Genomic DNA, 27,339 nt, shown 5'->3' on the forward strand with positions numbered 1-27,339 from the left:
GATATTCACAAAGAAATTATTTCTGTTTATGGGAACATTGTGAATCGACAAAATTTAACGAAATGGTGTCGTCATTCCTCTGAAGGTAGGACCGATGTTCATGACGAACTAACAGGTCGGCCATCTGTGATCTCTGATGGCCTTCTTCGGAGAACAGAGGAAGCTATTCGTGCGAATAGACGTCTCACATTGAAAGAATTGTTTCAGATCACACCGGCCATGTCAATGACAACTCTTTATGACATTGTGACTGTCAAGTTAGGGTACAGGAAATTGTGTGTGCGCTGGGTTCCAGAACTGTTAATGGAAGAACAGAAATAGAAAAGGATGGGCTTTGCATTCGACTTCCTCACACGCTATGCTGAAGCAGGTGATGAGTTCCTAGATTACATTGTGACAGGTGACAAGACGTGGGCTTATCACCACACACCTGAATCCAAGCAGCAATCAATGCAATGGCGCCATTCGAATTCACCAAAACCCAAAAAATGCAAAATGTCGATTTCAGCAAAGGAAATCATGGCTTCTGTTTTTTGGGACAGACATGGCATTCTTCTGTTGGAATTTATGCCTCCTGCAACGACAATTAATGCTGCTGCATATTGCCAGACTTTGAAACGTCTTTGAAAGGGAATGCTGACAAGTGGAGTCCGCTTGCTTCATGAGAACGCTGGGCCTCACACAGCGCTCATAACCAAAGCACTACCCAAACAATTCAAACGGGATGTATTGGACCATCCGCCATACAGCCCGGACCTTGTGCCCACAGACTTCCATGTCTTCCGTTACCTGAAGTCACATCTTGGTGGAAAATCATTCCACGACGATGAAGAGATCAAAGACGAAGTTGAAATGTGATTCCGACAACAGGCGGCAACCTTCTATGACTGTGGGATACAAAAACCTGGGCACCGACTTAACAAATGTTTGGATAATGGGGGTTATTATGTCGAAAAATAACAAATAATCCAGTTAATAAGATGTAACTAACATCTTCTAAATAAATGTTCTATTTAAGGACTGCGAGCCATTGTTTCTTTACTTTTCGAAATGCCCTCGTAGTTTAACCTTGTACTTTCACGGAAACAGCCATTCTGCTGGACATCGTGATTTACATTTACTTTTGTTGAAGATTTATTTTAGACTGTCAAAAAGTGACGAAAAATAGCTTTATTTTTATCTGTAAAAAATGTTCTGTGTAGTCTTAGAAAACATTGCCATCATTAACAAAAAAAGTTACATGTAATGTGCTCATAAGTACAATTAAAAAATAATAAATATTGATTTGAGAAATATATTCTGTGATTTATTGCCATTATTTAAATATAATAACTTGTATGAATATATATTTCTTAAATATTTTATTATAGATGCACTGGATGCTTAGAATAACTTATCTGGGTCTAGGTGCCCATTATCATGTACACTGGAAATTGTGTAGAGAAATAAACCTCCATGTTTACATGAGAGAAATGTCAAGGCAGTTGTGGGAAGTGCATGCATTTTGGCTCCCTGCAGAAGGTATTTATGGTTATAATGTTTACAGTTAATATCAGTAAAGACATTCACACTTTTCTCCTGTGGTTTGGGAGCTCAGTGTCACCAATTCAGAATTTGAAAAGACTGACACGACTCCATTAATTGCTTACTCTAATTTCTCTATCAGGGCATAGGTTGTGCAATTAAATATCTTACTAAAATGCTAAGTGATATGTTATGGAGCAGTCAAGCACAAATCTATTGCTTGGCGATCACAAATAAAGATCAAAACTTTAATACAGGGAAGAGAAAATGGAGAGCTGTGTGAGCCGAAGCCATTGGTTTCCTTTGATTCTTTTTGTTACTGATACAGAGAGAAATACAAGCCCAGGAAATTGAAAACAGCAGGAACAAATAAGACTGATTCAAAGCCACCATTTTAAGTACCATTTTCAGCTTTCAGATCTCCTGATTGTTGCAGTAGGATTATTTGATGATAATGATAGTTGAACTAGTATCTGCACTATTTTTACACTCTTTTAGAGTTGAAACCAAAATTTTTTGTTCTCTGCATGAGACAGTTCAAAGGGAAGAACAGTGAAGTATCAAAAGGTGAGTTACTTACAATATGTCAGTACAGTGGAACCTCACTTAACGAACACCTCCCATAATGCACAAGTTACATAATGAGCAAAACAAATTGTAAAAAAAAATGACTTGCTTAACAAGCGATGTTTCGCATAATGAATGACTATGATTTAGTGTGACGTCACCAGCCTTTGTGCGTGGTGGGGGAAATGTTCAGCAGTATGAACACCTTTCATTGTTGGCAGTGGCGTATGAACAAAGTCTTTAGTATGTACTGCAGTCTCGGTTTAGTGCTCTTTCTGCTACTATCTTAGTGCAGCTTGGGGTCACACATTTTTAAAATTTGTGTTCACCCAGTGTCTTTTTGTGTGCAAATTTTAATAACCTTCGTAGAAATGTTCTCAAAGGTAAAGCCACAAGAAGATGACCATAAGAGAAAGAAAATGACCTTAGAAATGAAATATAAAATCATTGCAAAATGCGAACGTGGTGTGGGCATTGCTGATTTAGCATGCACATACAATCGATGTACATCAACTACTTGTACTATCCTCAAGAACAAGGACAAGATTAAGGAGATAAGTGATTCAAAGGAGGTGACAAGAGTATCTAAATAATGGTTTCGTATTCTGGATGCTGTTGAAAGGTTGCTCCTTAAATGGATAAATGAAAAGGAATTGCAAGGTGGTGCTATTAACAAGAACATCATTTGTGAAAAGGCGAGAATGATTTTTTCTGACCTTGTTAAGAAGATGCCAGGATCATCAGTGGCCAAAGAAGTGTTTAAGGGAAGCTGTGGGTTGTTCAAGAAGTTTAAGAGAAGAACTGGCATCCACAGCATTGAGAGGCACGGTGAAGCAGCCAGCTCTGACACAAAGGCAGCAGAGAACTACCTCAGCGGCCTGTAGATTCTGAGGGTTATCTGCCGCAACATGTTTTAAATTGTGACAAGATGGGTCATTCTGGAGAAAGATGCTGAAATGTGCCTTTATAACTGCTGAAGTGTACCTTTATAGCTGCAGAAGAGAATGCGATTTTTAATCACAAGCCAATGAAAGACCGTCTCACACTGCTATTTTGTGCCCATGCAAGCGGTGATTTGAAAATTAAAACGCCGCTTGTTAACCACTCAAAAACTCCATGAGCCTTCAAGAAGTGTAAAGTCCAGACAGGTTTAATGTGATGTGGAGGTCCAACAACAAGGTTTGGGTGACACATGGTCTTCTTTGCGATTGGATCAGTGAATTGTTTGGTCCTCGCTTGAGGTGAGTGTGCCACTCCACATGTCTTCCTTGTTATGGAAAATGCTCCTGCCAGTTCTCCAGCTCTACAAGATCACCTACTTGAAGAATTTAAATTAATCAAGCTCCCTTTTCTGCCTCCCAACATTACTACTACATTACTCCAGCATATGGACCAGCAGATTATTTCTAACTTTAGGAAGCTCTGCTCCAAAACACTCTTCGAGCATTGCTTTGAGTTAATTGAAGCTGCCAATCTCACGCTCAGAGACTTTTGGAAGTATCACTTCGACATCGTTACATGCATGAAGATGGTCGAAAAGATGTGGGAACAGGTTACCAAGAGAACTCTCACTTCTGCTTGGAAGTAGTTTGGCTGGAGTGCATTATTGAATGACTCTGAGGCATTTGACTCAGTACCTGTGAAGCCTGTAGTCAACGAGATTATGTCTTTGGACTAGAGCATGAGACTAGAAGTGGAGAACAGTGATATTGATGAGCCTGTGGAAGATCACAGCCAAGTAATGACCATTGAAGAGCTTATGGAGTTGCAGTGTGTTTCACAGCAGGAAGTTGTGGAGAGGAGATCTTCAGAGCAGGAGGAAGAGGAGGTGGTGATAACAGTAAAGCAGCAATCTTCTGGTGTAATAAGAGAAATGCTGAAAGCATGGGAATTGGTTGCATGGTACATTGAAAATCAGCACCCCAATAAAGCAGTGGCTAAACACGCTACAAATTTATTTGACAGTAATGTTGTGTCTCATTTCTGTCAAGTGTTGAAGTGTCGGCAGAAACAAATGACTATAGGTAGCTTCCTAGTAAAAAAGAATTAGTTCTGTATTGTGAATAATAAGTACATAATACTGAATGTATAATTTTCTTTGAATAAATGGCACAACTAAGATAAAACTTTTAGTACTTTTTCTGCATGGAAAACATTATCATATTTTACATTAATTTGTATGGGATAAATTGTTTTGCTTAACAAGTGTTTTCCACTACGAGTAAGATTCTGGAACGAATTATGCTTGCTATTTGAGGTTCATCTGTATGTGAAAACAGATTAAATAAAATAAGATTTAATGGAGATACTGCTGCAATACTCCAAAAGGGTAGTTTCCTAATAGTATAGGACATTAATATAATTTTGTAGACACATTTTAAACTTCTTAAGGGACAGTTGACTGGAGCAAGAAAAACAGTGTTAGCTATCATTCATCTCTTGTTTCTGTGTCTGTGTGGGATTGCCACAAAAAATTTTACTGTCCACATCATCTTGCCTTCCTTCTTCCCTGTCTTTCACTTTCTATTAAATTCCCTGTCCTCTGCAGTTATTTAATAGCCTGCAAACAGGTTTATTGTGCATTGCCACAATATAATAAGGAACTGTTTCTGGAACAAGTAGCTGATGAGCTATTTAACTGTCATGGAATTTTCTTACTTAATATTTTTAACCAGTGTATAGTTAGCGCTTTTTGCTTGCTTGTAATCGAGCTTTGCTTTTTTCCGTTGCATTGCTTTCTTTGGGACGTGTTGTCTCCCAAGTATAGCACATTGAATATGTGCATCTTTATTTCACATACTCTTGTGCCTTATTCGTTAAGTTGTCCTTTCGTCTTATGCCTTATTCATCAAGTTGTCCTTTTACCATGTTAAGTTTTTTTTTAATTATATTTGTTGTGCTGTTATTATCATGCTATAGAAGTTATCTTGTGAAAATAGAAGTAGTTAATATCCACTTACTAGAGTTGAGGCCCACATCAACTCCTTCCATTGCTTTCTGCACAGGAATTCCCAGTATTCTATTCTTCATGCAAGGAGTTACTTTTACTGTGTACTTTACACTGATGTCATTGTAGAAATTTAATGTGTGTAGTTGCTTTTTGTAATTTGCCCAATTTTGTACCATTTTCTCGTGTGGAGAGGTGGCTTTAGTTTTTTGTTGGAAATGTATTAACATCTTCCATTTAACTGTGCATTACCACATGCTGTATTCAATGCTGAAAGAAGTCATTTATGATCAAAGATGTTGGCTATAATTACAAAATGTGTTTCTTTTTGTTTTAGTCCTGTCTTGAAATCTGCACTGTGGTATCATTCACATTTTGTCATAATTTAATTCATGTATGTCTCACAAAAGAATTTTTCTATAATGTCATTGCATTTCACAGTTATTACTTGATTTACATAGATGGCATCAGTATCAGTAATTATCTTGGTTCTTCACATTGTTTTTGTAATTCAAAATATTCATTTTTTTCCCCTACAAAGTATATTATAAAGGGTAACTAATACATGTAGAAGGATTTACATGTCCAGTAAAGTAGATCAAGAGGCAGTCATGTCATATCTAAAAGAAGAGCTCAAAACATTTACCTGTGGGCAGGAGCATGTTTAGGAACTGTGGCTCAAGTTTGAAAAAATAGTTGCAGTCTTATTGAAAGTTCTCTCACAAAATGCACTTAAATTCTAATGGTATGTAAAGGCTGTCAGTGGTGTCCGAGTTTTTGTCCAGGCGCTCATGGTTGATGTTGTAACCGCGACCATTTCGGTCACGGGGTGGCCGTGAACGAAAGTGCGTCGAGACCAAACGGGCGTGGCCTGCGAACAAACAAGACGGATGAACGGGAAAGGATGGACACGCACAACAACAGACGACCGAGCAAGACACCAAGAACAACAACATGCAAGAAGCATTGGGGTCACAAGCAAAAACCTCACAAAATCAACAAAGTCCACTCGTACACGGAAATAAGCAAAGTAAACACGATGTCTTTAAGTGAAATATCGAGAGACTCACGTGAGTATCAGACTGCCTCACTGAGTGACAGGCGGGTGCTTCAATACATGATAGGGTATGTCGCTATTGGCCGCTGGGACCACGTGCTCTACAGTGGTGCCCTCACATTATACGCAGGACAGGAGCGTGCGCAGCCACAGCTTATGGTGCGACGGCTGCAGAGACTTCTGGTGGTAATCAAGGTCGTTGCCATCTGGTGCGGATTCGGAACCAGCGGCGCTCAGTACCAGAACTGGACTCTAGAAAGCAGAAGCAGAAATCCTGAACTCCATTTTAAAATGTTCCTTGACAAAGAAAAATATTGAAGTACTGCTCCAGTTTAATTCTCCCACCACTGCAATGATGACTGATGCAGATATCAGTGTCAGTGTTCTTTGAGAAACAGCTAGATTTCTTAAAATTAAATGAGACTCCACAGTCTGATGGAGTTGCTATCAGATTCTGCACAGAATTTGCAGCTGAGTTTAACTCCCCATTTTAACACTGAAATACAGTAGATCGCTTGAACCAAAAACTGTGCCCAGTGGTTGGTAGAAAGTGCAAGTCACACCTGTCTACAAGAAGGGTAGCAGAGGTGATTCACAAAACTACTATCCAATTTCAATCATCTCTGTGTGTTGTAGAATTTGAGAACATATTCTGAACTCAAACATATTGAGGTACCTCAAACTGAATTATGACATTGATGCCACCCACCTCAGATCCCAAAAACATTAATTATGTGAAACCCAACTTGGGCTTTTCTCACGTGACATTCTGAAAGCCATGGATCAAGGTAATCAGATAGGTAGTGTATTTCTCAACTTCTAAACAGAATTTCGCTCAGTACCACACCAACATTTACTAAAGAAAGTACAATCATATGGGGTCATCGTCGTCTTCCACATCTTTCCATTGTATTCAGTAGGTGGGCAAACAAGACTTTTCCAGCAGTTACGACTCTTAAACTTCTCTCTTTCTTCAATGCTCTCCCAGGTATGTCCTCTCCACTCTATGTGAGATTTCACCATATCCTTCTACCTGAGTCTCAGTCTTCCTCTTTGTCTTTTGTCTCTGAGAATTAAATCATACATTAATCTTGGATAGCCTGTTGGCATCATATGGGATATCAGATGCAATTTGTGACATGATAGAGGAATTTTTGGCTGGGATAATTCAGCATATTATCTTGGATGAGAAGTCCTCGCAGAAGTAGAAATGGCTTCAGATGTTTTTCAATGAAGCATTGAGATCCTTTCTATTTGTAGTCTATATTAATGAGTTAGGAGACAATATTAATATACTTATGATTCAGTTGCCTATACCTTTCTTTAGTGTCTTTGCAGATCTGGATAAGATGCAAAGACTGGCGCCTTCCTTTGAATGTACAGAAATGTGCATGTCACAAAACTCAGAAAAGTGGTATCCTATTACTGAAAAATCAGTGGGACTCAGTTGGAGTCAGTAAACTCATACAACTCATTGGGTGTAACTGTTTGTGATGATATAAAAGAAAATAATCACATAAGGCTCAGTCATAGAAAAACAGATGACAGACTTTGGTTTGTTGGTGGTTTACTGGGAAAAGGCAATTGTTCTACGTAGATGGCTTACAAAACACTTTTTCATCCCATGATATAATTCTGCTGAAGCATGTTGTACTTATACCACATAGGACTAAGGAGGGATGTTGAACATATGCAGCAAAGGACAACATAAATTGTTACTGGTTTATTTTTCTCATCATACTGGAAATGCTGGAAAACTTGAACTGGCAGATACTTAGAGATGGACACCAATAATCTTGCAAAGACATAGAGGTTCACTGAGCGAGGTGGCGCAGTGGCTAGCACACTGGACTTGCATTCAGGAGGACGATGGTTCAATCCCGCATCCGACCATCCTGATTTAGGTTTTGCATGATTTCCCTAAATCGCTTCAGGAAAATGCCAGGATGGTTCCTTTGAAAGGGCATGGCCGACTTCCTTCCCCATCCATCCCTAATCCAATGAGACCTATGACCCGCTGTCTGGTCTCCTCCCCCAAACAACCCAACATGAGGTTCACAAATCAGCATTGAATAAGAAGCTAGGAATATATTTCATCCTCTGCGTATCGTAGCTTGTTGCGACTGCAAAGATAAGATTAGATAATATTACAACACGTGCAGAGGTGTAGGGGGGTGATCGGAAAGTATCTATGCAGTCCAGAACTAGAATGACTATATGGCAAAATCACCATGAACATTGAGACATTCATCCCACTGATGCGCTGGGTTGAAGATACCTGTTTGGTAAAGCACCATGTCCTGCTGCGTGAAGAAGTCTGTAACTGCCTGCTGGACACCTTCATCCGATAGGAACTGTCGACTTTTCATGGCCTTTTTTTAAGGGACTGAAGATGGATAATTGCATGGTAAGAGATCAGGACTATAGGGCGGGTGCTTGAGTTCTCCCACTTGAGTTGGCGTCAGTTCTGCTGGTCTCCGAGATTGACCAGCACATTGTGTCGAATTGCAATCAGCACGGATCTTATCGCACCGTTCTACAATAGTGGTTTTCGACAGACATTTTGTTGCATACACATTCTTCATTCTCCGATGTATGTCTACTGGTGTTTGTCCTTCAGCAGCCAAGAAAAGAATAACAGCACTTCGGTCAAGTTTGGATGCATTTGGTAATTATGTCACCATAACTCATATTTCTGCAGTTACCACACATACATGCCTACATGTCTGTACTTTCATACAACATCGGAGTTGAGCTGCGTTACATACATGCTGCAGCAACACCCTCAAATGGAAACTTTTTGATTGTCCCTTATATTTAAGCATTTGTTGTTCTCGTGCCATATATGCAAATGGAATGGGAAGGGATATCAACATGCAGCAATCCTAGGTTATCTCTGCTCTGCACTTCACAATGGTTTGCAGATTATATGTACAGATGTGAGTATGTTCTCATTACCCATAAATTAGATTGTATCATTGGATAGTTGGAAAATGGTTATGATTGCTTTTTAAAATGTGACATTTTTACGGAAGAAGACAGTTGTTATTCTTAGCAAGTCTGTTATTACCATTTTAGTTTGTAGCTTTAATAACAATTCATGAAAGAATGTCAATTTTATTTCATTAACAGTCCTCCGGCACATGTTTAGTGAATTCTTTAAGGGACTGAAATTACTTTTGTACTCTGACAGTAACAATTGCTAACAGCACAAGAATTATCCATCGGTGTCCTGGACAAAGTTCTAATGGAGTAGTGTACTGGACAAAGTACTAATTGAGAGGGTTTTTGATTGTGTTCCAATGGCAGCCAGACAGGACAGAGTTGCAGAAACTGAATAGTGAGAGTTTAACTGTGGGGAACTGGTCTTTATTCACTCTCTTAAAATTAAATGATTACCTGAGGTGCAAAACAAATTTGTACAAGTGTTCATAAAGCTTATAAGTCAGGGAATAAAAATGAATAAAGATAAGGAAGACTATTTACAACAGTGTGTTAAAATTCTTCATTTGCCGGATATTGTCAAGATGTATGTACAAATTAAGCAGTGTTGGTAGCCTATTAGATACTTACCCCTATTCTTCTCAGGTTCCACAATACAACCACTGTATATTTAAGGGAGGCATTGGTGTTGTTATACGAGGTCTGTTCATAAAATTCCAGAACATTTGTAATTTCGCGCCAATGGTGTATTGGAGTGAAATTCGGTTGGCATTCCCTGCACACACACAGTTTAATGTGTAACTGCCGGAAGTTTCATTGTTGTTCGTCTGTTAGTTAGTGGTCAGTGCTGTATTGAGTAGAACATTGTGTCGCACAGTTTGCGAATTTCGAGATTGCAGAGTTAGAGGAGCAATGCTTCTGCATTAAATGTTGCATGAAACTCGAGAAAACTTTTAACAGAGACACGTCAAATGATGCAAGAAGCCTATGGTGATGAGTGCTTAATCAGGACTTGGTGTTATGAGTGATTAATACGGTTTAAAATGACCAGATGTAAGTTAAAGGTGACCCACATTCTGGATGCCCTTTAACATCTACCGACAATGCTTATGTCAGGAACGTCAACGAAATTGTGCGCACCAGTCAAAGACTGTCTGTGACCAGAAAGACCTTCACCTCACAGTCGGTGAAGAGCTTTTGGCCTGCGCAAATGAGAATGAGATGCTCCTTAAGTGACTCATAACTGGTGATGAGACATGTGTCCACAGTTATGAGGTTGAGACTTAGGCTCATTCTTCGCAATGGGTCGGGAAGGGTTCTTGAAGACCATAAATTGCTCATAAGGTCAGTTCAAATGTCAAAGCCATGCTGATAGTTTTCTTTGACTTTGAAATATTGGTTCATCATGACTTGGTGACACAGGAACAAACTTTTAATCAATGGTGTTTTGGCAACATCTGTGACGCCTGTGAGAAAATGTGAGTGGAAAATGGCCTGAAGTGTAGCGAGACAGTTTGTGGCTCCTGCATCACAACAATGCACCTGATTTTTCATCCCTGTTGGTGCGTGACTCTTGCACAAAAAAACAAAGTCACCATGCTGCCTCATCCTCTGTACTCTCCAGATCTGACCCCTGCGAACTTTTTTTTATTCCCAACATTGAAAACATCTGTCAAAAGGATGAAGATTTGCAATGATAGATGAGATAAAAGAAAAGTCACAGACGGTGCTCCACGTGATCCAGACATCACGTACCAAGACTGCTTCTGGAAGTGGAAACGGTGTTGCGAGCAGAATCTCAATTGTGAAGGAGATTATTTTGAAGGAGACAATACACAATAAGTAAAAGTTAAGCATAGAAAAATTTTGTTGAACAAACCTTGTATAACAACAAAGATGAGGTGACTTACCGAACAAAAGCGCTGGCAGGTCGATAGACACACAAACAAACACAAACATTCACACAAAATTCAAGCTTACGCAACAAACTGTTGCCTTATCAGGAAAGAGGGAAGGAGAGGGGAAGACGAAAGGAAGTGGGTTTTAAGGGAGAGGGTAAGGAGTCATTCCAATCCCGGGAGCGGAAAGACTTACCTTAGGGGGAAAAAAGGACAGGTATACACTCGCACACACGCACATATCCATCCACACATACAGACACAAGCAGACATATTTAAAGACAAAGAGTTTGGGCAGAGATGTCAGTCGAGGCAGAAGTGTAGAGGCAAAGAAGTTGTTGAAAGACAGGTGAGGTATGAGTGGCGGCAACTTGAAATTAGCGGAGATTGAGGCCTGGCGGATGACGAGAAGAGAGGATATACTGAAGGGCAAGTTCCCATCTCCGGAGTTCGGATAGGTTGGTGTTGGTGGGAAGTATCCAGATAACCCGGACGGTGTAACACTGTGCCAAGATGTGCTGGCTGTGCACCAAGGCATGTTTAGCCACAGGGTGATCCTCATTACCAACAAACACTGTCTGCCTGTGTCCATTCATGCGAATGGACAGTTTGTTGCTGGTCATTCCCACATAGAATGCATCACAGTGTAGGCAGGTCAGTTGGTAAATCACGTGGGTGCTTTCACACGTGGCTCTGCCTCTGATCGTGTACACCTTCCGGGTTACAGGACTGGAGTAGGTGGTGGTGGGAGGGTGCATGGGACAGGTTTTGCATCGGGGGCGGTTACAAGGATAGGAGCCAGAGGGTAGGGAAGGTGGTTTGGGGATTTCATAGGGATGAACTAACAGGTTACGAAGGTTAGGTGGACGGCGGAAAATCCTCCCCACTCCGCCAAGAGTGTCTTTCCGCCGTCCACCTAACCTTCGTAACCTGTTAGTTCATCCCTATGAAATCCCCAAACCACCTTCCCTACCCTCTGGCTCCTATCCTTGTAACCGCCCCCGATGCAAAACCTGTCCCATGCACCCTCCCACCACCACCTACTCCAGTCCTGTAACCCGGAAGGTGTACACGATCAGAGGCAGAGCCACGTGTGAAAGCACCCACGTGATTTACCAACTGACCTGCCTACACTGTGATGCATTCTATGTGGGAATGACCAGCAACAAACTGTCCATTCGCATGAATGGACACAGGCAGACAGTGTTTGTTGGTAATGAGGATCACCCTGTGGCTAAACATGCCTTGGTGCACAGCCAGCACATCTTGGCACAGTGTTATACCGTCCGGGTTATCTGGATACTTCCCACCAACACCAACCTATCCGAACTCCGGAGATGGGAACTTGCCCTTCAGTATATCCTCTCTTCTCGTCATCCGCCAGGCCTCAATCTCCACTAATTTCAAGTTGCCGCCACTCATACCTCACCTGTCTTTCAACAACTTCTTTGCCTCTACACTTCTGCCTCGACTGACATCTCTGCCCAAACTCTTTGTCTTTAAATATGTCTGCTTGTGTCTGTATGTGTGGATGGATATGTGCGTGTGTGCGAGTGTATACCTGTCCTTTTTTCCCCCTAAGGTAAGTCTTTCCGCTCCCGGGATTGGAATGACTCCTTACCCTCTCCCTTAAAACCCACTTCCTTTCGTCTTCCCCTCTCCTTCCCTCTTTCCTGATGAGGCAACAGTTTGTTGCGAAAGCTTGAATTTTGTGTGTATGTTTGTGTTTGTTTGTGTGTCTATCGACCTGCCAGCGCTTTTGTTCGGTAAGTCACCTCATCTTTGTTTTTATATATAATTTTTCCCACGTGGAATGTTTCCTTCCATTATATTAAACCTTGTATAACAGTGTTTATGGATGCTTGAATTAAGTAAACTTCATACAAAAACAATAGTGTATTGTACTTGAGTGTTGATGTTGTCATTTATTGCCACTCACTTTACTATATCATTATAAATGTTTTTAATTCTGATTGCAAAAGTTATTTGCAGGAATGTGGACCAATTTGCATACATTCATACTGTGCCAACAGATTAAAGCTGGATACTGCTGATGCATACCTTTGTACATCCCCTAAATGTTTGCAGTGTAGTTAGAGAGAGGAAATTAGTATCATATTGATCAGTTGAGAAATTGTACATCCTTGAAGCAGTTTTACGTTTTGTGAAATGGTCCTTGTAACTATAAAGGTGAATTTGCACCTTTGCATCTTTCTGTGGACGCTAGGTGCATGCAGCTTCTACATAAAGAGGCAAGGAGGTCCAACACCTGAGCAAAGTCATGCAGGACTCTGATTTGCATGCACAGGCCACCGTGTACGGTGTAGGAGTCTCCCCATCACAGATGAGGAGCCAACTGCAACTGTCATGCAATTGTCTGCGGTTCTCTCCATCTGGTGCCTTGTTTTACTATGTCTCACTGTTAAAAGATTCAGTTTCTCACACACATTCTAATTTGCCTTTGCATTAACAACTTGGCCATGTGGTCTAAAGATAGAGACATTGAATGTGAAGAGTATTGTCGTGAATCATAAAGACTGTGTGAAATAAAATAGCTCTCTACAGTTCCTCACAAATACAATCACAAAACAACCAGGGCAAATCTGAACTAAACAAAAAGCTTTTGTTTGTACTTCTAATGAATATATGTTGATGAAGAGAAATTATTCTGGGGCCCTTGATATGCTGAAGCCATCCTGTTTCCTTTATGAGCTGTTTTGATTCAAAAATAGTTTATATTTACAAGAGCAAATAAAAGAACACTGATATTGTGCTTCTTATTGAAATAGTATCTTCCACTGTTGTTTGGCTGCTGCAGATCCATTGTTAGCTATTGAAGTTCCTAAACAGAATGGGAAATTCCACCTCAGTTCTAAATCCTAAGCAGTATCCATCTGGTCTTTTCTGAAGGTTTTAGAAAGAAAGTATACAGAAAACAAACCTGAACACTTAATTAAATGATTTGAAAAAATAATACCCTCACACATGCCATTCCAAATGCACACACATGAGCATATTCAGAAATTAACGCACATTCCCGTATTCTGGGACTATTGACTGTAATCGTTAAGCTAAAATAAGTGTTAACATTTTTCAGAGAAAGGTAAACAAAGTTGTCATTGTTAGGCACCCACTGAAATTTTTCAGGCTCCCACACTGTTTGTGTGTGTGTGTGTGTGTGTTTGTGTGTGTGTGTGGAGGGGGGGGGGGGGGGAGGGTTCAAGACTCTAAAATTGCTGTTTTTTATATTGTTATATAAATGAGTTAGTCAGTTTGAAAAATGTCATCCCATAAGAACTAAATTTTATAGATGACATAGAAAACTCCATATATGCCAGAGAATTAATGAATGTGAATAAAAACTCTGTATTATGGGAGGAGGGGGTGGGGGGCAGCCACGTGCCCCCCTTGTATGCACCTGTCTTGGTCATAAACATTTCACAAGAGCCCGGCAAAATTCTGGGATGCTATTAGATCTTTGTGCAGTATATGCCTTGAATTGGAACATCAAAATTCTAATTCTTCCTTGTAGCAGGAATTTGAAATTTTCATTGCTAACTTTGTCACCATTTTGAATTTTCCTGTGCTGTCAATGGTCTGATGTACTAGAGGAAGTTTTCTGATTTATTCGTGGAAAAGAAATGATGAAAAACACAGCTACAAATTGTCAGGATTGTTCAAAGTACGAGCTCAGTGTAACTGATGACACACTGTGTGCAAATTATGAGGACCTTACCCTGCTGGACTTGGAGAATCAAAGGTTCACAGACAGTGATCACCTTATTTCCTTGGAGAATATATTTCTGAAAAAAAAAAAAAAAAAAATCCTTAGACTCAGTGCATGTGTCCAGTCACTAGCAGAAATGCTATCTGTTAAGTACTTTTTGATCTTCAAATGCAATTGGACACCCAACATCTAATATCTAATATTTCTCCATTATCTGCCAGCCAGTCCCTTCATGTTGCAGATCCATATACTGCTGAAACTGCTCTCCTCTATGCTTCACAAATTTTAGCTCCCAATCCATCTGGTTAGCCAGTGAACTGAATTCTTCATAGCATCAACAAAATGTTTAGACATTTTGGGCTCTTTCTAATGCTTCTGTCTATGAGCTTTCCAAGCGAAGAAAATATGTACATTCATAATATAATCTGAAGCACTTTAAAGGCATAGTGATTTGATGATAGCTACTTTTTTCATAATTTAAAGTTTTCTAGCTTTTAGAATTCATCATTACTCTGAAGTGCCAAAGAAACTGGGATAGGCAGGCGTATTCAAATACAGAGATGTGTAAACAGGCAGAATACAGTGCTGCGGTCGACTGCTGAAATAAGACAACGAGTGTCTGGCACAGTTGTTAGATCAGTTAATGCTGCTACAATGGCAGATTACCAAGATTTAAGAGAGTTTGAATGTGGTGTTATTGTTGGCGCACGAGCAATGGGACAAAACACAATTTACATCAGATCATATGAGGTAGCGATGAAGTGGGGACTTTCCCATTCGACCATATCAGAAATCTGACAAAAGATCAATCTCCGACATCGCTGTGGCCAGAAAAAGGTCCTTCAAGACTGGGACCAACAATAACTGAAGAGAATTATTCAACGTGGCAGAAGTGCAACCCTTCTGCAAATTGCTGCAGATTTCAATGCTGGGTCATCAAAACATCATCGATATGGGCTTTTGGAGCCGAAGGTCCACTCGTGTACCCTTGATGACAACACAACACAAAGCTTTATGCCCTGCCTGGACCCGTCAACACCTCATCGGACTGTTGATGACTGGAAATATGTTGCCTGGTCGGACGAGTCTCGTTTAAAGTGTAGAGCAGATGGACATGTACGGGTATGGAGACAACCCCATGAATCTATGGACCCTGCATGTCAGCAGGTGACTGTTCAAGTTGGTGGAGGCTCTTTAATGGTGTGGGGAATATGCAGTTGGAGTGATACGGAACCCTGAGATGTCTACATGTGACTCTTGACAGGTGACACGTAAGTAAGCGTCCTGTCTGATTACCTGCATCCATTCAAGTTCATTGCACATTTTGACGGACTTCGACAATTCCATCAGGACAATGCAACACCCACGCGTCCAGAATTGCTACAGAGTGGCTCCAGGAACACTCTTCTGAGTTTAAACACTTCCACTGGCTGCCAAATTGCCCAGAAAATGAACATTATTGAGCATATCTGGATGCCTAGCAACATGCTGTTCAGGAGAGATCTTCAACCCCTTGTATTCTTACAGATTTACCTACAGCCCTACAGGATTCATGGTGTCAATTTCCTCCAGCCGTACTTCAGACATAAGTCGCATCTATGCCACGTTGTGTTGCAGCTCTTAGGCATGCTCGCTGGGGACCTACATGATATTAGGCAGGTGTACCAGCTGCTTTGGCTCTTCAGTGTGTTATAAAAAATTTGCAAGATAAATAAATTACACATACTTGCATGTATCAAATAATGGAAAGTCCAGGATGGAATGTAACAATATTACGAGAAGAAAAGTTGCTATTAGGCATGACCTGCACCTCATTAGGTATGGGAAGGGGAGGCTGGCTAAGCTTATAGGTGACAGTGTAGTGGGTGGTGGTGGTGGTGGTGGTGGTGGTGGTGGTGGTGGTGGTATCACTCATGGAAAAATTCCTGTAGTAGTTGGTGTTAGAGCTGCACCTTTCTTAGACTGAAGTCAGCTGATAGGTATACCCGTTAAAGGAAGTGCCTCTAATTAAGGGCTCACCTCCAGAGGATGTAATGTTTCCAAGTAGAGAAGGAATTAGCATATTTCATCAAAATATAAGAGGTATTAGAGATAAAGTTAGTAAAGTGCTAATAGATGTTAACTCTGAAATTATTGGTATATCAGAGCACCACTTAAATAATTTGATAATTCAGAGGCTTCCTTTACCAGGCTACAGATTAGCTGGCTGTTTCTCAAGGAGTTCCTTGCGGGGTGGGGGAGTGGCTATGTACGTAAAAAACAGTATTTCATTTGAGTCCATAGACGTATCACGACACTGCACTGAACAGATATTTGAAAGTTGTGCAGCATTAGTTGAATTTAGTGAAACTAAACTTCTAATTGCTGTTGTTTATAGGTCCTCTAACTCCGACTTCAGAGCATTTTTGCTTAAGCTAGAGAGGGTTCTTGATTCACTTTGTAGGAAGTACCAGAAATTAGTTATATGTGGTGACTTCGATATTAATTTTGTACATAATAGTGCAAGAAAAAGGATGTTGGTAGATCTCCTAAATTCATATGATCTGATGCAAATTGTGTTTTTTTCCAACTAGGGTGCAGGGGAACAGTAGCACAGTCATAGACAATATTTTTATTCATTCTTCATTACTAGATGGGCATTCTGTTAGTAAAAGGGTGAATGGCCTTTCAGACCATGATGCACAAATTTTAACACTAAAAGGTTTTTGTACTCAAACCAATGTCGTATTTAATTACAAACTACGTAGGAAAGTTAATCCAACAGCAATAGAGAGGTTTTCAAATGTCAAGGAACAAGAGTGGCAAGATGTTTATAGTGCCGATAATATAGATGATAAATACAATGCTTTCCATAACACATTTCTCATGCTCTTTGAGAGTTGCTTTCCATTAGAACATTCTAATCGGAGTACTAGCAGTAATGGACAGCCCGGTTGGCTAACTAGTGGGATAAGGATATCATGTAGAACAAAGTGGGAATTATATGAAAATGTTAGAAGTAGTCACAATCAAGTTACAGTAGCCCATTACAAACAGTATTGTAAGGTGCTTAAAAATGTTATTAGCAAGGCAAGAAGTATGTGGTATGCAAATAGAATAGCTAATTCACAGGATAAAATTAAAGCCATATGGTCAGTTGTGAAGGAAGTGTCTGGTCAGCAGCACAAGGTCGATGATATAAAGTCAGTTCGCAGTAATAATATTTCTGTTAGTGATAAATCAGATATATGTACAGTATTTAACAATCATTTTCTGAGCATTGCTGGTGAATTAAATAAAAATTTAGTTTCTACAGGAAATCATATAAATTTCTTAGCAAATGCCTTTCCGAGATTGACGTCTGAAATACTCCTCTGTGATACAGACAAGAGGGAGATTGAATCAATAATTAAATCACTGAAAACTAAGGACTCTCATGGTTATTATGGAGTGTCTAGTAGAATATTAAAGTACTGTGCTGCACATGTTAGCCCTGTATTTAGCCATATTTGTAATTTTTCCTTTAGGAATGGTCAGTTTCCTGAGCGATTAAAGTACTCTGTAGTAAAGCTGCTTTATAAAAAGGGAGAAAGGGATAATGTAGATAATTTTAGACCTATTTCTATGCCATCAGTGTTTGCAAAAGTTATCGAAAAGGCTGTGTATGTAAGGTTAATTGATCATTTTATATCACACGATTTGCTATCAGATGTACAGTTCGGTTTTAGAAGTTGTTTGACAACTGAAAATGCTATATTCTATTTTCTCTGTGAGGTACTGGATGGCCTAAACAAAACGTTTCGAATGCTTGGCGTATTTTTTGATTTAACAAAGGCACTTGACTGTGTTGATCTCACAATATTGCTCCAGAAGTTGGACCATTACGGAATAAGGGGAGTAGCTCACAATTGGTTCACCTCTTACTTTAGCAACAGGCAGCAAAAGGTCATTATTCACAATGTTGATAATGGCTGTTATGTGGGATCTGAGTGGGGTACTGTCAAATGGGGGGTCCCCCAGGTATCAAGTGTTGGGGCCACTGCTGTTCCTTATTTATATAGATGATATGCCCTCTAGTATTATGGTAACTCCAAAATGTTTCTGTTTGCTGATGACACTATCTTGGTAGTAAAGGATGATGTGTGCAACATTGACTCAGTTTCAAGTAGTGAAGTACATGACCTCAGTTCATGGGTTGTAGAAAATAAACTAATGTTAAATCACAGTAAGACTCACTTTTTACAGTTTCTAACTCACAGTTCAACACAACCTGACGTTTTAATCTCACAGGACGGGCATATGATTAGTGAAACTGAACAGTTCAAATTCCTAGGTGTTCAGATAGATAGTAAGCTGTCGTGGAAAGCCCACGTTCAGGATCTTGTTCAAAGACTTAATACTGCCATTTTCACTATTCGAACGGTATCGAAAGTGAGTGATACTTCGACACGTAAATTAGTCTACTTTGCTTATTTTCATTCACTTATGTCGTATGGTATTATGTTTTAGGGTAACTCTTCCCATTCTAGAAGGATATTTTTGGCTCAGAAACAGTCGGTTCGGGCAATAAGTGGTGTGAGTTCACGAACCTCTTGTCGACCTCTGTTCACGAGTCTGGGTATTTTGACATTGGCCTCTCAATATATATATATATTCCTTATTGTTGTTTCTTGTTACCAATATTAGTTTATTTCCAAGAATAAGCAGCTTTCACTCGATTAATACTCGGCAGAAATCAAACCTCCATTTGGATCGGACTTCCTTAACTCTTGTGCAAAAAGGTGTGCAGTATACTGCTGCATCCATTTTCAATAAGCTGCCACTCGAATTAAAAAATCTTAGCAGTAATGACTGCGCTTTCAAATCGAAACTGAAGAGTTTCCTCATGGGTCACTCCTATTCTGTCGAGGAGTTCCTTGAAAAATTAAGCTGATTCTCATTGTATTGCTGATAGTGTTTACTTAAACTTATGGACTGACTTTTTTTCAGGTTCATGAAAATTTATTTTTATCTGTTATTTCTTTTATGTTGTAAGTTCATGTAATGACACATTCCATGACCTTCGAGATTTCCTCCTCAATTTGGTCCTACGGAACTTGACATGTAAATAAATAAATAAATACTCACCATATAGCGGAGGTGCTGAGTCGCAGGTAGGCTCAACAAAAAGGCTCTTCCACTTAAAGCTTACGGCCATTAGCCTTCATCAACAGTACACACACACACACACACACACACACACACACACACACACACACACACACACACACAACTGCAGTCTCAGGCAACTGAAACTACAGTGTGAGTAGCTTCTTTCCTTCTCATAATATTATTACATGCTTTGATGTTCTTGGCCTGCTCATTGTAAGTGTTAAGAATTTAGAAAATGTTTGTTTCCTCACAGTAAGCATTACAAGTAGTGTTTGGTAGTCGTCAGTCTTCCTTTGCAGGATATGCTTAAGCTGCAGCCTTACTGGTGCACAGTGGTAGCACAGCTGGCTGGCTCTGATAAACCGACTGACTGCCTACTGGCTAGCTGCAGTGGTGCACGTAACCTTCAGGTACAGGTTGATCGCTGGAGTAGCGTGCACTTTTCTCTCTTGGTGTGAATGCAGTCACTTGTGCACACATAGTGAGAAAGAGGCAAGCATTTACGCACATGGCTCTACGGGCTTGTGGGCTAGCACAGGCACATGACTCAAGTTCAAGGTGCACAAGTGTAAATGCAGCTTCAGGCTTATTCTCGCTCCTCCTGGGCTGCTGCCATTGAAGAATCCAATTTTTATTGCGGAATCCATATTGCTGGAGGTAACTTGCTAAATCCGAGAAGTCTGGATGCCTCAGAGGCAGAATACATTTTTTCAATTATGTCATATAAATTTAAACACAATCCATTTGGTTACAATAACATAAAAATTTGAGTTTTTTGAGCAGTATTCCACTGATTTTCAAAAACAGATTAATGTAAGCAATCATCCTACATAACTATGCATATCTCCAGGAAAGGAGAGGAGAGGTTGGAAGTCCAAATTTTCTGATGTTATCAGGTTTTCTTCTTGTATTCCATAGTATAACCTTGTCAACCTCTGTGAGTTGTGAAAAGGCAATGGTGGTATTATATTATTACATATGTTGATGTTTGTGTCAGGTAAACTTCAAACTAAATGATATTCAGCGCACACTTCACTTTATAGTTTGTCCTGTTGTTGTTTTTTTTTTTTTTTTTTTTTTTGTCACTGCACTATTGTTATGGGTAACTTATGTTGTTGTGGAGTCACTTTGTGAGAGGGAACTGGAGTCCTGTTGTGATTTTGGTTGTCATGTGAAACCTCATTTAATGGATGGTTAGGCTACACATGAGATGTGATACTTGGTTGCAGAACAAGTATGATTCATTTGTGGTGCAGAGGTAATAGTTCAGTGAATCTGGACTTGAATGATAAAAATGTTTTTTATTTAGTAAACCCTTACTATAAATGAATTCCATGTGTAATAGATGGTGTTATTTTTATTATGGACAGCCTTATTTTCTTCATTATTCTAGATTTTAATTTCAGCAATGACTCTGATGACACACCATGCATATGAAGGAGTTTGTATTCTGTTCTCGATTTAAAAATTTATCTGCAAGAATTACACAAGTTGAGAGGGATTCAGGTATTTTACAGAAAACACTCAAAGTTCTAAGCCTTATTTATGTTTGCTATAGTGCTTTGGTATTAGTTACGTAGGAAGTTCTGGAAGTAATGTACACATGTTGTCCCATGCTAAAGTCATTGCGCAACAAGAGTGGCACATTGTCAGAAGAGACTACATGTTCCAGGTTTCCTGCAGGCAAATTTTTGCTGTGGTATAGATAACAAGCACATCACGGTGTGGGAGGGAAGTGGTGTGGTAGCTGGAAACATGGCACAGTGCGGTTCATGTGGGCAAAACATGTATATTTGCACACAGATAAATCATTAAATTCTGGTAGTGTATGGACCAAATGCAATGTTACATTCAGTTGTAATGAAATGTTGCCAATAATTTGACTGAGGCTTCACAGACATGGATGATAGTGATCAGTAAGGAAGGCAGTCAACATTGACCACAGAGGACATCTGTTGTTTACAGAGAATTTGTGACTTTTGAAAAATAGTTCCACATATCAGTGTCACTTCAGTGTGTAGTGCAGCATTTAGTAAAAGTTATTTGATCTCCCACAATGTGCGTAACTTACTTTTTAAAGTCATCTTGAATATAAGCATACTCATAGATTTTCTCACAAAAAAAGGAAAGTAAATGAACTTTTTACATTATAGTGCTTTGCAAACACTCAGTAAAATTTTTTAGCTTATGTATTTAATTAGTTTTTAGAAGAATTATATATGAAGATAGACATTGCGGTTAAAAAAAAATGCAAATTTTTTGCTTTCCTGAATCCTACATTCACATATCAAAATATAATGAAATAACAAGCAACCAGTTGCTTATTATTTCATTATATACAAATACAGTTGCTGAAGATGGATAAAATACTAAACATATCAAAATGTTCATGTTGCGTATACATCTATGTCTGTATTACACGAACCGCATCATGATGAACAACAGTGTGTACGCGTCCCACGTTTTCCACACATTTTTGTGCTATATGTGAATGGTGTGTGCGAGAAAACTGTAGGTAAGACTCCATATGAGCTCAGGTTATTCTTATTTTACCATCATGGTCATCTAGTGGAATATTTGTGGAAGAAAATAATTTATTGCACAACTTCTTTTAACAGACTGTCTTGAAAGATTATCCTTAAGTTACTCCACAATATACAACATGATTTGCTGTGTGTGCTACTGGAATTCCTGAGCCTCTCCATACGCTATTGTGCTTGCTAAATGTACCCATGAGAAAACATGTTGCCTGTCCTTGACTCCTATCGGCTTCATTGATCCTACCTGCTAAAGAGCAATAACTCGAAGACTGTCAAACAAGGGTTTTGTAAACTATGGGGTCAGTTACATTTAGGATTCTTTCAAATAATCTGCCTAGCATTTATCTTTCACAGTAAGTTTCACATGGTCATTCCACATTAAATCAAATGGGACACACACTTATACATTTCTATTGGTTGTGATTATTTCCAGTGACTGATAACCAAAAGTTCAATCAGACAGTAATATCATTCCATTTATTTAACTACATTATGTTGCATGTGTTCCTATTGAGACTCAACTTCCAGTCATCTGTAGCTCTTCTCCATATTAATGCAGTCTGCTGGAATTGTGACTTCTCTGGATACGACAGCATCATCTGAAAACTAATTTGTGGATCCTCCATTATCTTCCAGACTCCATTAATGTGTAATATGAATAGTAATTGACTTACAAAATCACTTTGAAGTTCTCCCAGAGCTATTATTACATATAACCAGTCTCCCCTCTACATAATATGTGCTGAATTATATGTCCCAAGAAGTTTTCACTCTGGTAATGAAGTTGGTCTAATATTCTGCAAGCTTGCTTTTTCTTCACGGTGTGACATTGCAGTACTATATAAGAATGCCTTTTGGAAGTCAATAAACACAGTATCAACAAAGATGGCACTATACAATGTCTTCTTTTTGTCTTGGATATGCAGAGAGAGAGTGACCTGTGTTTTACAAAATTGTTGTTTATGGAATCAATGTTGATACCTACAAAGAGATTTTCAGTATCTAAAAAGGTCGTAGAACACACGCATAAAATGTTTTCCATGTGTTGACAACAAATTTATGTCAACAATATAGCATACTGTCCAAAGCCCTGTCTTGAAAAACTAAAAATGTCTGCATCTTTTCCAGTTATTTGAAGTGCATCAATGTTCCACTGACCAGTGATATACTGATCTTCCTTTGCATAGTCTATAGACCGGTACAGGTTTTCCTTTGGTTATAGTTCTCATTCTTCTTTTATATGTTTTCAGTTGCATTTTTATTATGTTATCACGTATGTCATTTGAACATTATTGTGATGACTGTATAGAAGATCCGTATTATGGTCTCTTCACTGATACAAGTTTGAAAGATGGAGTTCAGTATTTGGGTCTTCCTTCATCTCATTGTCAGTTTTGTCTTGAGTAAACTTTATAGCAACTGATCTATTTACTGCCATTATGTAAGACCAAAATTTCTTAGATTTTTTTCCTCATGAAAGATAAAATTCTAGTTTTAGAGTTTCTTGAAAATTTGTTTTATTACTGTTGTTATGTTTTTTTTTCATTTGTTGAGATTTTGTTAAATCCCTCTCTGTTTTTGTATCAAATTCCTAATATGGCTATTGAAGATGTATGTGTTTTATACATTACAATCGAATTTTATCCTTTGAGGTTCCATAACTTCAGTGACAGCGATGAATGTTTAATTTCAGTGGAGGTAATATGAAATTTTTGTAGAAGAAATAGTTTCTTACCTACTTTAACATCTCTTGTAACAATGCTAGTCACTAAAGCTATACAGATTCACAAGACCAATAAATAAATATAACAGCTATGCACTGATGGGTTCCCTTCTTGACACTAGCTGACTTAAAAAGTTCAGGTGTTTTCATCATTAGGAGAGCGAAGAAGTTACCCAAGGAAGCTGGGTCTGTACTCATTTCTGAATGTAATTTTCAGTTAAAACATTTACTGCAATATTTGATGAATATTTGTCCACACCACATGTTTTAATAACAAATGTGTCCCACCCCACTTCTGGCAAGTTTAAATCTACCTGTATAGTGGAAAAGAATACATTGCAAGCCCCCTTTTGATTTTTCTGTAAGGTTCCTTCTTCTTTGAATCACCTTTACAACTTTTGGAGCACTCATTCTCAAGGTGTCTTCATGAATGAATCCTCTCAAAACACATTGTGATCGCCCCATAGTAGACCCACTTAGAATGGCTGCTCAGTAGGGTGTTGGGCACATAACTCAAACAGTGACCAAGGAACAATTTTTAGAAGAGCAAGATCTAGGCAGGTATTTGTAATTGGGATTTCTCTAGAATACCACCTGTGTGCAAACTCATAACATGAGAAATCACACTCTTGCTTTAGGCTGCTCCAAGATTGGAGAGCATATTCTGCTTTAGGCTGCTTCAAAATTGGAAGGCATATTCTATCATACAAGTCTGTAGCTATTGTCCTATCACATACAGTTGTGAATGTAGTGATATGTCCACGTTATTTGCAGCATAGAGGAGCTGAAACCTCATACTTTGTCCATACTGTCATCTCTATTCTCTTTTATTGGATGAACATCATTATGGAAGTCCCGGTACATGACTGCTGACTTTCATGAATGAATTTTCACTCTGCAGCAGTGTGTGCACTGATATGAAACTTCCTGACAGATTAAAACTGTGTGCTGGACCGAGACTTGAACTCGTTATCTTTGCCTTTCATGGGCAAGTGTTCACCAACTGAGGTACCCAAGCACAATTCATAACCTGTCCTCACAGCTCTACTTCTGCCAGTTCCTCATCTCTTACCGTCCACACTTTCGCAGAAGTTCCCCTACGAAACTTGAAGGACTAGTACTCCTGAAAGAAAGGGTATTGTGGAGCCATGCCTTAGCCACAGCCTGGACAATGTTTCCAGAAGGGATTTTCACTCTTCAGCACACTGTGCACTGATATGAAACTTCCTATTAGATTAAAACTGTATGCAAGACCAGACTCGACACTGGGACTGAGTCCTAGTCCAGTACATAGATTTAATCTGCCAGGTCAATGCATTTTCTGCTGCAGAGTGAAAATTTATTCTGGAAACACCCCCGAGGCTGTGGCTAATTCTTTCTTCCAGGAGTGCTGGTCCTGCAGGTTTTGCAGGAGAACTCCTAAGAAATATGGAATGTAGGAGATGAGTAACTGGTGGAAGTAGAGCTGTGAGGATGTGTTGAATCATGCTTGGGTAACTCACTTGGTAAGCATGTGCCCACAAAAGACAAAGATCTCAAATTCAGATTTCGGTCCAGTACACAGTTTTAATCTGCTGAGTTTCTCATGTTTGAGAGGCTTCATTGAACCAATTAAATCCCATGTAAGGGGAGAGATCACCGTATACTCTTATTCAAGCCAATGATTCTAACTCAATCTTACCTTGAAAGTATTATGCTGACACTAATAATGGCACTTTTAGGTGGGAAGTGTTTTTAATTACAGTTGCGTAGGGTAATAGTAGAGGTCGTGCCTGAATTACCGCTGCCACCCCAGCAAACAATTGCACTGCAGACACTACCAAATGCTTTGTGTACTCTTAGTTACTTTGTGTTAGGATTGTTTTTTTAAATGAGTGAAGACCAGTCCTGGTGCATAAAAGGATTGGAATGTGACTCACCCCATCCAAAGGAATCAGTGAGCCCAGTGACTATTATATCAGTTCTGCTTTCATGGAAGCAAAGAATGTGGACATAGGATCGCAGTCCTTCCAGAGGGAGGCGAGGCTTATTCCACTGCACCACTCCTCTCCACTTGGGCAGTCTAAGTTCTTGTTTGTTTACGGTCGTGGCCGACTGCCACGATGTACTGCCCACATAAAACGTGAATTTGTTTTCATTTAATTGAGTAGTTGTCAATGATTGTGTTAAGTGAAGACTATAACAAGCTTCTAATAGTCACATGGAATTGAATATTGCAAATGTAGGTCATTTGTGATACTACTTTCATGCCTTTCTTGGAAGTTCAATAATAGACGAAGATCCTATTGTTCTTAAAACTTTTGAGTTGTGTGCATACAAATTTATTTTCTGTAAGCTTTGTTTAAAAATGGTTTTAAAAGTGTTTGAGCTGGTGTGAAGCCTAGACATTGAACTATGAATCTGGAAACCAGTGTAATGCATATGCAGCAGTACTGCAGAATCTATTGTTTTCTTTATGTGTTTGGGAAACTATGGTCTTTTAATAACTTGCCTTGCATTTTTGTGGTGACAGTCTGCCTGCTTAGCTGAGTGGTAAAGTGCTTGCATACCACGCAGTGGGCCTGGGTTCGATTCGTGGCTGGGTTGGAGACTTTCTCCATTCGGGGACTGGGTGTTGTGTTGTCCTCATCATTATTCATCATCACCGATGTGCATGTCACCAAATGTGGCATCACCTGAAATAAGACGTGCAACCCGTGGCCAAACTTATCCCGATGGAGCCTCCTGGCCATTAATGCCACATGATCATACAGATGTGCAAGTCAGTGTCACTATATGTCAGTTTTTAGAAACATTATTTTCAACAAGTAAAAGTTGTATCCTGTTCTCATCACATGAACATCTTTCTCTCTCTCTCATCCTGAAACAACAGATTAATTCCACCTGTGAGCTGCTGTTCAATATTATAAAAAGAATTGGATGAAAATATGGAAACACCACGAGAAACGCTTACTTGAATATAAATGCAAATGCGAGCCAAGTGTGCACGTTGTGCTGTTGTGTTTGACGATGAATGGCACCTGTACAGTGTCTTCAATACGTTGCAGGTGCCAGTTGTGGTCATAATAGTGTCGTGTGTGATAGTGAGTGCATTGTATTGGAGATAGCGAATTTGAATACTGGCAAAGTGTAGGTGCTCTTATGGTTGTTACTTTCATATCCAAGAAGCCAAAGTGTTTAATGTTTCAAGAGGCACTGTATTGGGAAAGTGGGAAAATATCATCCCCAAAGTCACTACACAGACATAAGTGTGTGTTGAGTGATCATGACAGATGGTCATTGA

At 39.4% G+C, this 27,339-nt stretch overlaps 1 protein-coding gene across 6 annotated transcripts in view; it reads left to right on the top strand.

Annotated features, from left to right (window-relative positions):
- LOC124596296 (transmembrane protein 94) overlaps window positions 1-27,339 on the top strand; it is a 493,514-nt gene that overhangs the window by 17,462 nt on the left and 448,713 nt on the right. For 3 of the 6 annotated variants that reach the window (XM_047135393.1, XM_047135391.1, XM_047135392.1), the window contains exon 2: window positions 1,371-1,521. The exons of the other annotated variants lie outside the window; for them this stretch is intronic. In XM_047135393.1, the coding sequence (XP_046991349.1) occupies window positions 1,371-1,521 (151 nt within the window). The remainder of the gene's footprint in view (window positions 1-1,370; window positions 1,522-27,339) is intronic. 6 annotated transcript variants of the gene reach the window in all.

This window comes from Schistocerca americana, chromosome 2, assembly GCF_021461395.2.
Source record: "Schistocerca americana isolate TAMUIC-IGC-003095 chromosome 2, iqSchAmer2.1, whole genome shotgun sequence".
NCBI classification, from domain to species: domain Eukaryota; kingdom Metazoa; phylum Arthropoda; class Insecta; order Orthoptera; family Acrididae; genus Schistocerca; species Schistocerca americana.